At 35.8% G+C, this 12,862-nt stretch overlaps 1 protein-coding gene across 4 annotated transcripts in view; it reads right to left on the bottom strand.

Moving 5' to 3' along the window:
- Window positions 1-12,862, bottom strand: part of STK39 (serine/threonine kinase 39) — a 76,319-nt gene that overhangs the window by 22,729 nt on the left and 40,728 nt on the right. For all 4 annotated transcript variants that reach the window (XM_056496324.1, XM_056496323.1, XM_056496325.1 and 1 more), the window contains exon 13: window positions 12,515-12,582. In XM_056496324.1, coding sequence (XP_056352299.1) covers window positions 12,515-12,582 — 68 coding nt within the window. The remainder of the gene's footprint in view (window positions 1-12,514; window positions 12,583-12,862) is intronic.

Here is a 12,862-nt window from a genome sequence, read left to right as displayed (position 1 = left end):
AGCAACATGCAGAAACACAAAACCCAGAATGATTGGCAACACACACAAGAGCAAGATAGCAAACCCTGAAAAATGAGTATGCCACATGCAGTGCTTAAAATGAAAAGTACTCATTTACTGAATCAATGAAATGCTTCAAAGCTGAAGGAGTTTCAGGTTCCCAAAATTCTACTCTAAATAAAGAGCTACAGGAGTTTAGGATCACTAACACAAAGCTGCAGTTAATGAAGCTAACCAGGTACTGATTTACAAGGCTCATTTACTTGTGCTGTAGAAGTCTGCTGCCATTATATGGAATATTGCACTGTCTATTTTTATTCAACAGAGAATTAGTATGAACCACATTTTTTTCCCCCTTTCTCTCTCTTCTAGAAAAACATGGATGTTAAAACAAACAACAACAAAATTTAAATAACATCAACTTAAGACCCATCTCCAAGTTCCCTTTTGACAAAAAGTTCTTAAGTTCTTTCAAAAAAAAAAAAAAGGAAAATGCACAGAAATTTAGAATTATTCTTAAATAAGAAATATTCTGACTGAGTGTGTGATGTAACTCAAATGCTCATTTCCCACCCACACTTCGGAAGAAACAAATCAAGCAAATAAAACTTTCGTACCTTTGCAGAGGTAAACCAGGAGTAGGGAACTAGATGATCTTTAAGGTCCCTTTCAACCCAAACCATTCTGATTCTATGACCAAGAAACCTAACACATTAGGTTCTCTGATTATATTTTTCCACAGACCTCCCATAAGCAGAACATCTACCACATAAAAAGGCACCAAGTAATTATGAACTCTCATGAAAATTACCAGCTTTTCACAGCTGTGTGAAAGACCAGCTGCTTCTGATACAGACTCTTTTTCCTCCAGCAAGATGCACATGGGGTATATGTTGCTTTGTGTCCAAGTTCCAAAGTATCCCAGACAAAATTTAAGGAGTCAAATCAGTTTATTTCACTCAAGGTGAAAACTCACTGAAGGTTGGTATGTATTCAGCAATCCAACTTTGCTACTGAGAATTGTTACACTGAACTATTTTGAATTTAGGACCCTGCTGCTTTCTCTGGAATGGTATACAACTATTCAGGAAAGCAAAACAATGTAAGTTTTGCAAGATTAATTTCCTAGAAGCCTGTAAGTGCTTTTACTTATTGTTCCATTACCTTCCAGACATTTATTGATTTCCATAAATTATGTATTCCATTATATAATCCACCGAATAGAAGATGCACTTCAGTTCTCCCCTAAAAGCTCCTCATGCTCTTTTCCAGCCTTTAGACACTTCTCTGGTTGTAGTTAATGTCACTGTAACTGCAAATTAGTTTGCTAGTTCCCTTGGTGACAACTCTGTTTGGATTTGTTGATTTATTTGTAGGCAGAGTTTCCAAGCAGTGTTTCTTTGTTCCTTTTTTTTTTACTTACATCCATTACACTCTCATCATGCAGCAGCACACAGACTTTATTTCTGCCATATAGAAATAGGATTGGAAGAAAGGCACTTAGTACCTTTGTGATTAATAATTTTATCTTCTTCATCATTTCTTAATGGTTCCTATTTTCTCAAATGCATTTGTGTCAAAGTTATTTCTGTTTTAAAATGCCAACTCAGACCTTTTTACCATCCCTTATAATACCTCTTATGAGCTTCTAGCACTGTGCCATTACAGACCAATATACCTTGATTATCCTGGATAAAACTAGCCCACCTCACATCTCTTTTTAAAAGTAGTACATTTTAAGCACTTTTGTTCAATTTCATTTTTTTTTGTTCATTAACTGCAAGTTGATTTTCATTATCTACTCACCTCCAACAGGAAGAATTCTGAGTGTTTTGAATAAGGGACACCAAAGCACCCCACACTAAGACATTTTGGCAGCCATCTTTCTGGCAAAGTAATTTCAGAATCTAGAACTTCACACTTTGTGAATGCACGTTCTGCATCTTTCATTATATTTTTGTTTTCATCAGAACCACTTGATGTGTACACCAAGACTTCTAGATCTGGTTTTCAAGGGAATAATGCTTCATCATGGAAGTAGAAAAAGCACAAGGGCCACCCACTTAGCCCCTCACCTACAAACTTTGGCAATCCTGTCATTAGGATATAAAGGAAAGATATTCTGTTTTGAAGGAAGTTATTTGCAAAACAATGCTAATATTGACCAAAATCAGGAGTAGAGAATAAACAAATTATGCAGCTGTTCAGATTGACATGGTTCTACTGACAAAATCATAAAACATGAGAGAGATTTCAGGCATTTAAAGATAAAGCCTTCAAATAATTACCTAATGATAGCATAATTCCTGCTACAGTCAATTATCTCTGTTCCACATGATTGACAAAAGATGTGCATTGTTGAATTAAAATAGAAAATTGTTTGTCCAATGATACAACTGTAAATTAGAGACATTAAATGTCATTATTTCTTTTGTCCGTAAAAGAAGAATGCCTGTCATGTAAGTGCAATTCAAGAAAATGAGATGTGTTGGAAATTAAACTTTAGGACTAAATCATGCTGGCGTATTTTGATTATGTATCAAGCAGTAGATTTTCTTTCATTTTTCCTACCATTTTTACCCTCACAAATTTATCCATAATTTCTAAAGCAAAGTTATCTAAAACATCAGCTTCCATTTCACATAAGCTTCAGCATCTTCCACACAGCTCTCAGGGGGAGTCTGTATTCCTGGCTGAGATGCATCCTCCTATAGCTAAATAACTGGATATTCTTCCTTCCCAATGTAAAAAAAAAATTCTCAGACAAGCTAAGCCAAAAGAAGTGCATGTGCATGTGTGTAAGAAAACCCACATTTTGTCTCTGCATTGCTTGCCTAATTTTCAGCCTTCGGCTACTCAGTCATCACATGTGGTTTCTAAAGACTGATGTAGGGAGCTAAGTGTCCAAAAATGCAGGTACTGACAGAACGGTAAACACAGCTGAATCATGACTGGAAGAGACAACAGCAGAATGCAGAATATGTATTCTTTTCTAGAACCAGAAATAAGCTCATCTTTAATCAGAACTGTAGAAACTTCATTATGAAAAACACCATAACAATGGTGCCACATTGCACCTTTCACCGGTCAGCTTTTCCTGTCCTCATATTCCTAACAAGCCCTATTCCCACCAGGACAGAAGCTCCCCCACCATCAAGGACTAATGACATTGACCAAGTCTAAGCCAGAGTGCTTTAACAAAAACCACACCCCAAAAAATTGTCTCACTTGTACAAAATTTCAGCCCCACAGATGTTCCTACCATCTAAAATTTGAACTGCATTGAAACTACCATGGAAGCAAAGCTAGAATGGAAAAAACAAGAGAGCAAACCCTAAGAAGCAAGGGCAAGCAGTCTGGCATTTGCACTACCTCACTGCAGTTGTTGCTGTAATTAAAACCACAGAAGGATTCAAATTACTTGTTCATTTAGATTGCAGAGAATGCAGAAGTTCACATCAAAATGAAGTGGACTAATCAGGGTGATAGGTTGGTTGCACATCCTAGAGCTGTACTCATTTAATTTTCATTCTACATCTCTGGGGCAAGATCTTAGTGCGTACAATGCAAGAAATCTATTTGAGGGGGAAGCACAGAAGAGTAGGGTTTGCAGGTTTGTTTAAAAGAAATTTTACTTGCATTTTTTTTCTTGCTGGAAAAAATGCTGGAGAGGTAAATGTTTGGCCTCATCAAATGTCACTCAGATTTCAAAAGGTCATCTGCTTTCTCTCAGTAACGTGTCACCCATTTTTCTCTTTCATGTGCTTAAGGCAGAAAGCCCAAGATAAACACAGTTCCCCATGTAGCTTGCATAGCCTTGTTTTCAAACTGTTGGCTTATTTCATTGTATTTTATATTAACAGAAGAATCTTAAATATTACATACCTGTACTCATGATCTGTAGTATCTGTTTCTTATCTCTCAGTTTTGATTAATTAAAACTTCATTTCAACTTTATTTATAGAACATAGTTAATATACACACAAAAGTGAAATACAAACTGGCACTTGACTTTCAATATTATAAAGAGGATGAGGGAATAAAATCTTGGAAAAAACAAGCAAACATATTCATTCATCCCATATTCAAGATTTAGCCAGGTCTCAATCTTCTACACATTTGTGTTCCCTGCCTAACAATTTTCTTATGCTTCAGCTGTGGAATCTAGCTATTAATCTAGGACAGAACAAGTGAGAATCCTCTCCTACCTCAACAGAAATCACAGCACACTTTTTTCCTGCTCCTATCCTTGCTTTCTTTATTTCTGAAGTCATGATACTATGCACACAGATGAACCAAAGCAGGAATAAGAGGAAGTCTGTTTATTAACATAATTTTGTGAATCAGAACTCGAAGGCTCCTGTGGGATCATATAAACACAACAGAACAGAACATTTGTAAAGAAGCATTAGCCTCCTGAGGATTCACCACATGCTTATGTAAACCCTTTTCTTTCTAACACTTTCATGCTCAGTTGTCATTTACTAATCAATACCCAGGCTCTTTCATTGCAAATTACTATGGAGACAGCTCTTCTCAACTTAGTTTTAATTACTTCAGGTCAATTCTAAATTAAATGAAAAGGCATTGCTGCTAACTTTTGGTAAGAGCAAAAGAGATGTTTGAATTCTCTTTTGCTTCCAGATTGCGACCAAGAATAATAGGAATAAAATCTCTCTGTATTAATAAAATGTGGTCCCAAAAGAAACAGCTATTTGAAGTTCATTAAAACCTTACCATTTACTTCACTGGTTCTGGAAAGATTCCATGAGTTTACAACTTAGCTCGCTCTATATATATTACTGGAAGAAGGAAATAAGTTTAGTATATGATGTTTCACAATTAAGTTATAGGACTCAACAGTCTAATACACAAAAAAATGCCACTACTATCACATGATCTTGGGTAAAAAGCAGATGCCTCAGATGATGCAAACACTTGTTAATCAGTACACATCAAGAGGTAGCAGCAACACAAACAGCAGAGCACAGCCAAATGATGCTTTCAAAAGTAGAAAACAGCCAGTGCCAAAATGAAACACTATCATTTGGCTGTTAAGCTGTTGGAACGAGACAGCAGCAGTTACCTGTTAGAGATTTACTGTCTCTATGCCACTTACCATGCAGAAAAGACAAGTGCATATGAAAAAATCAGCCACCAAGGAAACTGTTATTGTCACAATCAGATCAGCTAGGAACACTGTCCAAAGCTCCAGGGCAGCTTCTCCCTCAGGAGAAGTCTTTGCAACACTTCTGTCCATAGCTGATAGGTACAAATTGCTTAAGACTCAAAAGAAACTAGAGTGATTGCGGTCTAGTAGAAATGGATGGACTATGAAACGTAGAAAAAGTGTGACAGAAGAAACACAAGAAAACTGATACATTTTAGAAGTGACATATATACATTAATTCCTTTCTCCCAATCCACTGGTTTACTGCCCCAAGTCTACATTTTATGACAAAAAAGTGTTAGAACTCGAGACATTTTAAATATATCTATATCCACATATACTGCTTCTCTCTTTTTGCAGTTGCTGATGCCAGAAGCTAAATCAGAAGAACATTAAAAGCCCTTCAGTTTTTTGACTTGCTATGTTCATTTCCAGCTAAGTCAAGCAGCAAATTCTGAAACAATATTTTTTGCCTCAGTTATCAGTGACTCATTTCACTGCACAGGCAGTAAAAAGCAGTACTCACTTGCATCATCTTTTCTGAAGTTCACACTTCCTACCTGCTCTCATACATCAGCAATGGGAATAACTTTGGCTAAGAGCTATCAGGTTTTTTGCAGCAGAGATGGCAATATTGATCATGAGTTTTTTCCTCTGAAATTACTTTGAAGTAGCACATTAGTATTTTTAAGACCAGTGGTAAAGATTTAACTTCTGAAAAGCATAAATTTTTAACAAGTACTTGAAATACAAGGAAGGGAATACAAAATTATACTTAGAATCTATTAATGTGGTAAAATCTTAATGTTTGGTAAAAACCAGAAGTGATTTAAAAAAGATTTTTTCCTAGAAAGAACTGGAATTAAGTAGAGAGAACATTAGTGATGATAAAAAAATCTCCTGGGAGTATTCAGAGAGCATTTCAGTAACAGAGAGGAAAATATGCACAAAATTTGATCACTTTGTTAAACATCACAGCACATTGTGGTTATAGTTGCCTTTCCAGATTTGCCTATAATTTAATTTATCCACTCTTGGTGTATCTCTGAAAGATCTCTGTATGTCTTGATACCAAATATTATTGATCAGTGCACACCTTAAGGAAGTCAAACTTGTATTAGCTGCATGACTGAAGTGATACACCATCTGCCTGCCTGATAAGAAATACCAGAGCAACTTAGAGATTAAGCACGCAAAGCCTTGCTTTGTATGCCTCTGCATGCCTGGTGCACAAGAAGAGGGATTATAACCTGTTATTCCAGTGACAAATTCTTCAAGTACAGCATTGAAAAATAGTCACAATGCTTGAAGCAAAATTTCAGTTCCTTAAATCAGAAAGCATGAAAGGCCAATCATTGCCAGAAGGCTGGGGGTGTTTGAGAATAGAGCTCTGGAAAAGTGATTTTATTTATGAAACCAAGACAAAAGACTTACAACAAGTTCTGTAGGTACATGGAGTTTTTTTAATAGAACCTTGTAATTCCCCAGTGCGCAAAACAGGCTTTGAGGGGAAGGCAAAGAGAAACTTTTGACTTTATCCATATCAAAGGAAGTTTTAAACATGTTGCATCAAAAACTCCATGGACGTGTGCATCCTTTTAATGCCACTGGCTCAGAGTTTTACAGTCCTGATCACCTGTCAGTATATTACTGTCAAACAAAAGGAGACTTTCAGGTACACCAGAAAGACACCTGAGCCACCACAAAAATTGCAATCTGTATATCATCCATTTAAAAGTCATGGATCCCAACTAGCTTATCAAAAAGAGTGGGAAGCATGGAAAAAAGTCTAAGGTTTGTTTCAAAATCTTCAAAGGTTTCATCTGTTAATCCTGCCAAACTTTTTCTTTACAGAAAATCAGCTTCACCAGCAAAGTCTGTTCCTATGTTAAATTTTTATCATTGTTATTTTTTATTTCTCCTCTTTTTTTTTTTTTTTTTTCTTTTGTAAATAGTATTAAAAAAGGCAAAATGGAATAAAAATGCTCTAGTGATTTTAAATTTTCAGTATCAGCAATATCCCCAAATACAATTGCCTGCATAATTTACAAACTCAGCTGTGCAGGTTAAAAACCTAATTACTTTCTATCTAAATATTTAGACATGAAAATCTTCTTGATAATCTAAATTTAATAAGCAGAAAAAATATATTGATTCCTTGATTCAATAATTATAAATTACACATTGTTTTGATTTAAAAATATATCATTTCTCTATAAATGAGTGATGGTACAGCAATTGCATACAGGATTATCTAGCTCATAATGAAAGTAAGTTTTTCAATTTTTAATTTGTTTTCAATAAAAATACAGCAAGGCATAAAAACATCCTGAAGTAGTAAATAAGAAATACATAATTTACCATTTTTAAAAAGCAAGCTTTGAAGGAAATAATAGATGTAAAAAGAAAAAGCAGGATTAAAATCAATAGTTTAATCAAGGGTTCCTGCTTACTGATTTCAGTCATGATTTAATCATGGTTATACAGGGTATTTAAATGAAATCTCCATGACATGAAAATAAAATTCAGTTCACCTCCCTGATTCTCAGGACAAATCCTTAGAAGTGGAAGCAAAATAAAGCTCAATACTATAATCACAGGTACATTTATTTGTTTATGATGTTTGTAACTGGATCAATTCCCAGGCCATACAGAAGTTCTGTTACTTTACAGCTGTAAATCTACTCCACAGCTGGGAGCGCGTTCGTGGATTTAGTCATTAAATACACTTGACAACAGAAGCCACTTGAATAGCAAAAATGTTGAGATATATATCAATAGAAACATATATATTTATATTGATAAAAATATTATTGGAGAAAGATATATACCAGCCCCACTTCTTACAAGAGAGATTGAAATGATGGAAGTTTTTGCTTAACATATCAAAACAAACCTATAAAATATTGTAAACAGAATGAGAATTGAGAACTTTCATTTATGGTACTAAGCCAATTACCAAACTCATTCTGCCCCTAGCAAGAACAGGTTTTGGGATTTGCTTGTTGATAGTTCTTGGGGTTTTATTCCTGTAAGTGTAAGCTTCAAACTTAGGTATTAACCAATACAGGAGTAGCTCTACTAGGTACCTCCAGCCAAGTACATTTTTCTTATGACTTTACATGTAATTAATTTTCTTAAGAAAGAGGTCAAAAAAATGGCCAACCTAAAAGCAGGAAGATCAGCACTTCAGCTCATGCTCAGACTAGTGAGCAATACCTCATCATCTGTGTTCTGGTATACACAGGAAATCACATTTTACTCAAGTCCTAACAACTTTGCTGCTGCAGCACTGAACAGGCAACCACCGGCTTCCAGCTACTCCTTGGACTTGTGTCTGTCCAGACCCCCAGAAAGTATATTTCTCAGAACTCATCAAATGCCACAGTTTCCAGCTACATTAGCAAAAGAAATGTTTTTCTATTATATATACACACAAACATTTACATGTAAATAACAGAGTGACATTACAGACAATTTTGCCTTAGCATTTTCTCTACGCTTTATTTAAAGTAAGATATGCAATAACAGAAATATCCCACTTGCCAGTAAAATATTTCCACTTGTCCCTTTTATTCTTCCATAGGCTTAATTCATCTAGTGTGCAGGAACTGTATTAAATTAGGTCCTGGGACATTCCAAATTACTGTCAATAAATCATCTTCCTGTCATAGGAGCTAATTTAACCATCTGAGATTGCTTCAGATAATTTGCAATTCTTAACTATTAACCATTAACAAGTCTCCTACTTTAACATGAAATATCTTTGTTATTAATCCAAGTAGTCAAACCCTCTAACAGTGACCTTCCTAAATCTGTAACTGCAACAGCTTGGTGGTTCGATTGGAAATTTCAAATCCAGGGTGGTAATTCCTTCCCAGTTCCTTTCTCTAGTGCTGTGAAAGTCCTGTTGGAAGACTAAATCACAGACAATTCTCTTCAGCCCCTTTTTGCAGAGTTCCTGCCAGGGTCTGCTGCTGAGACAAGTGGTGTTCACAGCCTTACTGGAAAAAATTTGGGTTACAGATTTCATTCCTCCTTGCTCCCAAATACCACTCCCTCTTGAGGATGAGGATACAGAAACATTAGCATTTCAAAGTGACAACTGCTCAGGCTGGGTCAGTTACACACTGTGGCAACAGATCCAGCCAGTGAGAACCAGTATTTTCAGTTCACTGCAAAATGCAAGCACAGTCTCTTAACTACACTTGAGCTTTAAAACACTAATGGCCCATATTAAGCATTTAATACTAGAGCCTTTCAAGAGCATTGCATGGAATTACCTAAAATAGACTGCTGATAATTTCCCTTTTGGGGCAATGTACTCCAAGACAACACTGCAAAAGATAGAAAATAAATTGGCAATTGCTGTCTCCAGCCAATGAAGCAACCCTGACAGTAGAAAAAGTTTTGATCAGTTAGTTCACACTAAGAAAACTATAAAAACAGAAAGGTATTAAATACAAGTTAAAGACAGATAAATCAGTTAGTCTGGATGGTTTTCAACTCCAGTAAGGGGAGTTAAATACCACTACTTGTATAAAGAGTACCAAGGGATTCTTTAAAGATTTTTTTCAGACTGTTAGTTGTGCTTCTGATCTACAACAAGGCATTTGCAGTAAACAGAGGATACTGTTAATTTAGCACACCATACTGAATTACTGAATGAGTCCAACCCTCCTCTGACTGCGAAAAAAAATAATAGAACCTGACCATTCAGGTAAAGAATTACTTAAATCCATTGATTCTTCTGCCAGAATTCCTCCCTCATGAAAGTAATTTTTAATTTTTATGGGTACTATTAACCTTGTTCTGGAACATAATGGCAGGGAAAAAAAATGCAAGTTGTCATCTAAAATGTGAGGGATTTTCAGAGTAGCCTTATTGTAGAAGAGGAAAAAGAAGCAAAGCAGAGGAGCACTTTCTTCCTCCCCACTGTACCACCTCTTGCTCCTTTTTAAGGTGCCCATCTCCTTACGCTTTGCCCTGTCCAAATCCCCAGGCACTACTCTTTAAACCTTATGGTTCACACTCCTGAGCCTCATACCAAGTTGTTTCTGCTCAAAAAGCTCTAAATGTTTGCATCAACTTCCACGAAAAAGTCTCAACAGTGAAGAGGGTCAACAGTGAACAGGAAGCACAACTCAAGTGCTACCAAAGGTACCTTGCTAAAGACAATATCTATGGTCAGCCAGTGGCTGCCTGAGCTTTGGTCAATGTTCCATAAGTAAAATAACGCCTTTAAACTAGAAAATACAGAGAAATTCTAAATGCTATCTCTGAATCTACACTGCTGGGCAGAGATATAGGCAGCTTGTAGCCCTCAGGGTCAAATCAGCCCTTCACAAAGTTCTAAAGTGCAAAAGCAGAGTGTGTTATTTAGTGCAGCCCGCACCCCTCCACTCCCCCCAAACACACACACACACACACACACACACACACACACACACACACACACACACACACACACACTCTGCTCACGTGCTTGCTCCAACCCTACTCACATTCTCAGGCTTCCAGTGCAAGCAAAGCCTGTGCAAAGTTTTATAACTCTGCCCACCTCCTACCACTGAGACAGGACATAGCCAGCACTCACATAGGACAGAGGTTTGCACCATAGAGCATTCTTTCCTCAAAAGCAGGACTTTTAAATTAACAACTCTGCAAAATTACACGTCAGATTTTTGGTTTTTTCAAGACACTGCCAACGGTGTTCCCAGGCTCCAGAGCATATCTGCTTTTCAAGACTATTCTTTTCTGTTTAAGGGAAACTTTCTGATTCCTAAAATAGGAATTCTTGTTTCTTCCCTCTCTACTAATAACCACCTATATGTTCATATATATAAAAAATTAACCTCGTTACTAGAGACTTGCTTTTAGAGAAGGTAGGGAGAGGGAATGTTTTCCAGCCATGAATTAAAAAGGAGCCTTAAAAAGAACAGAAGTTCATTGTGCAAGTAAGAGCTTAGCAACTCAAGTCTCCCAGGACCAGTCCTCCTTCACTTCTGGCTTAAAAGCTGCAGAAAACTAAAAGCATAATCCCTGTTGTTTCACTATACTTGCAGGTCTAGAATGTTTCCCCTCTGAATATGCCAACACTGCAAATAACTGGGTAAGAAGCTAATCACACTTTGGGTTTCATGATAATTTATAGACACCCAAAGCACCTCACTGGTACATCCACGCAGCAATACAAATTGGTCTGTTTGTAAATGGTTTCATCTACCTGCTAGCAGAGAGATGAAAAAGAAAATTGATAGCATAACTGGGCAGTTATGTAAATTGGACAACTAAAATTATTCCAAATAATCTTTAGGTCTTTCCTATCCCTACAATAAAATTCATTAATCCTCTCTTTTGTATACAACCTTTGAAAGCCAAGCAATTTTTTTTTGCAGCTTTCACTAGAGAAGTAGTCAAAAAAAGAGGAAGAAAATAGATTTTGAAAGTTGGCACTTATTCTGTGTAATTGTTTTTTTTTCTGATTACAAACAGCTGGAATCAGGACACTAATAATTTTTGAAGCTCTTTGTTTATGCACAAATCTGCTATTTGTTTCTAACACACTGGTTGTAATTTTCTAATTATTTCTGACTTCTTATCTTTTTGTTAGCATAAAAAATTGTAACATTTAACTCTTCTCCATAGCTATAATTAGGAATTTACAACCTCTCGTAGATATCCTGTCAACACAAACTGGATGTAAGCAAGTTTTAAAGTGAGTGATATTTACGTTTTTTAAGAAAAAAAAATTAAAAAGCTATCATACACATAAAAAGCTATCAAAGTTTTGTATGAAAAAATAGTTTTATCCAAGAACTAGACTGCAAAATTAAGCAATTCAAATCTTAGTTATAAATTGATTTTAATTAAAGGTAATCTGACTCATTTCAACTAAGTAAAAATTTAAGTCAGACAACATATTTGTATCCATTTTCTAAAATACTAATTTCTACTCCACAGTGGCTGATCAAACTTGCCAGTGAAAAACATTTTGAGTAGGTAACTTGTAATACAGCTATGGCTTATTTCTGTGAGAGGCTGACTGCTGAAGTGTGAAAGAAAGTCATTAAAAACTTCTCACTGTGATTCTGCATTATAAGGAAAAAAAAGAAAGAAAACACTTAATGAAGGGTACACTTAGCCTGAAGACACATTCATATTCTGCTTTTCATTTTACACTATTTCAGTAAGCAATTAAAAGACAGCAATTAGTCACAGAAACCCTATTCATACTAGTCTTACTAGAAGATTATACACTTCAGCACTGATTTTATGTTAATATTATGAAAGTAATGAGGAAGATCAAGATAATACAGCTAAATAAATAAAAGGATCTCTTACCTTAATCTTAAGACAAGATTCACTGCACATGGAACTTCACTGTATTCCTCACTAACAGCAGGCTGAGACTATTAGAGAAAAAAGCAAAAAGTCTTGTAAAGGATGCCAAAGGAAAAGAAAAACACCAAAAGCTTTCCAGGCTAACAGTTTGAAGTTAGCACAGAATATTTAACACATTCTTTAACTCTCAGAAATCCTTTAAGCACTTTCAGTACACAGCCTATAATATAGCTGATACCAGTAAAACTCCCATACTTCAATTGTAATAAATAAGGCCTGCATTAAAGCACTGAGTGTAGGAGCTTATAATCCCCTTTGCACCAAAACAACAATCACCTATTAAATAAT

This window comes from Oenanthe melanoleuca, chromosome 7, assembly GCF_029582105.1.
Source record: "Oenanthe melanoleuca isolate GR-GAL-2019-014 chromosome 7, OMel1.0, whole genome shotgun sequence".
Taxonomy (NCBI): Eukaryota; Metazoa; Chordata; class Aves; order Passeriformes; family Muscicapidae; genus Oenanthe; species Oenanthe melanoleuca.
Note: the sequence above shows the minus strand (reverse complement) of the source record. Positions and strands in the feature narration are given on the sequence as shown.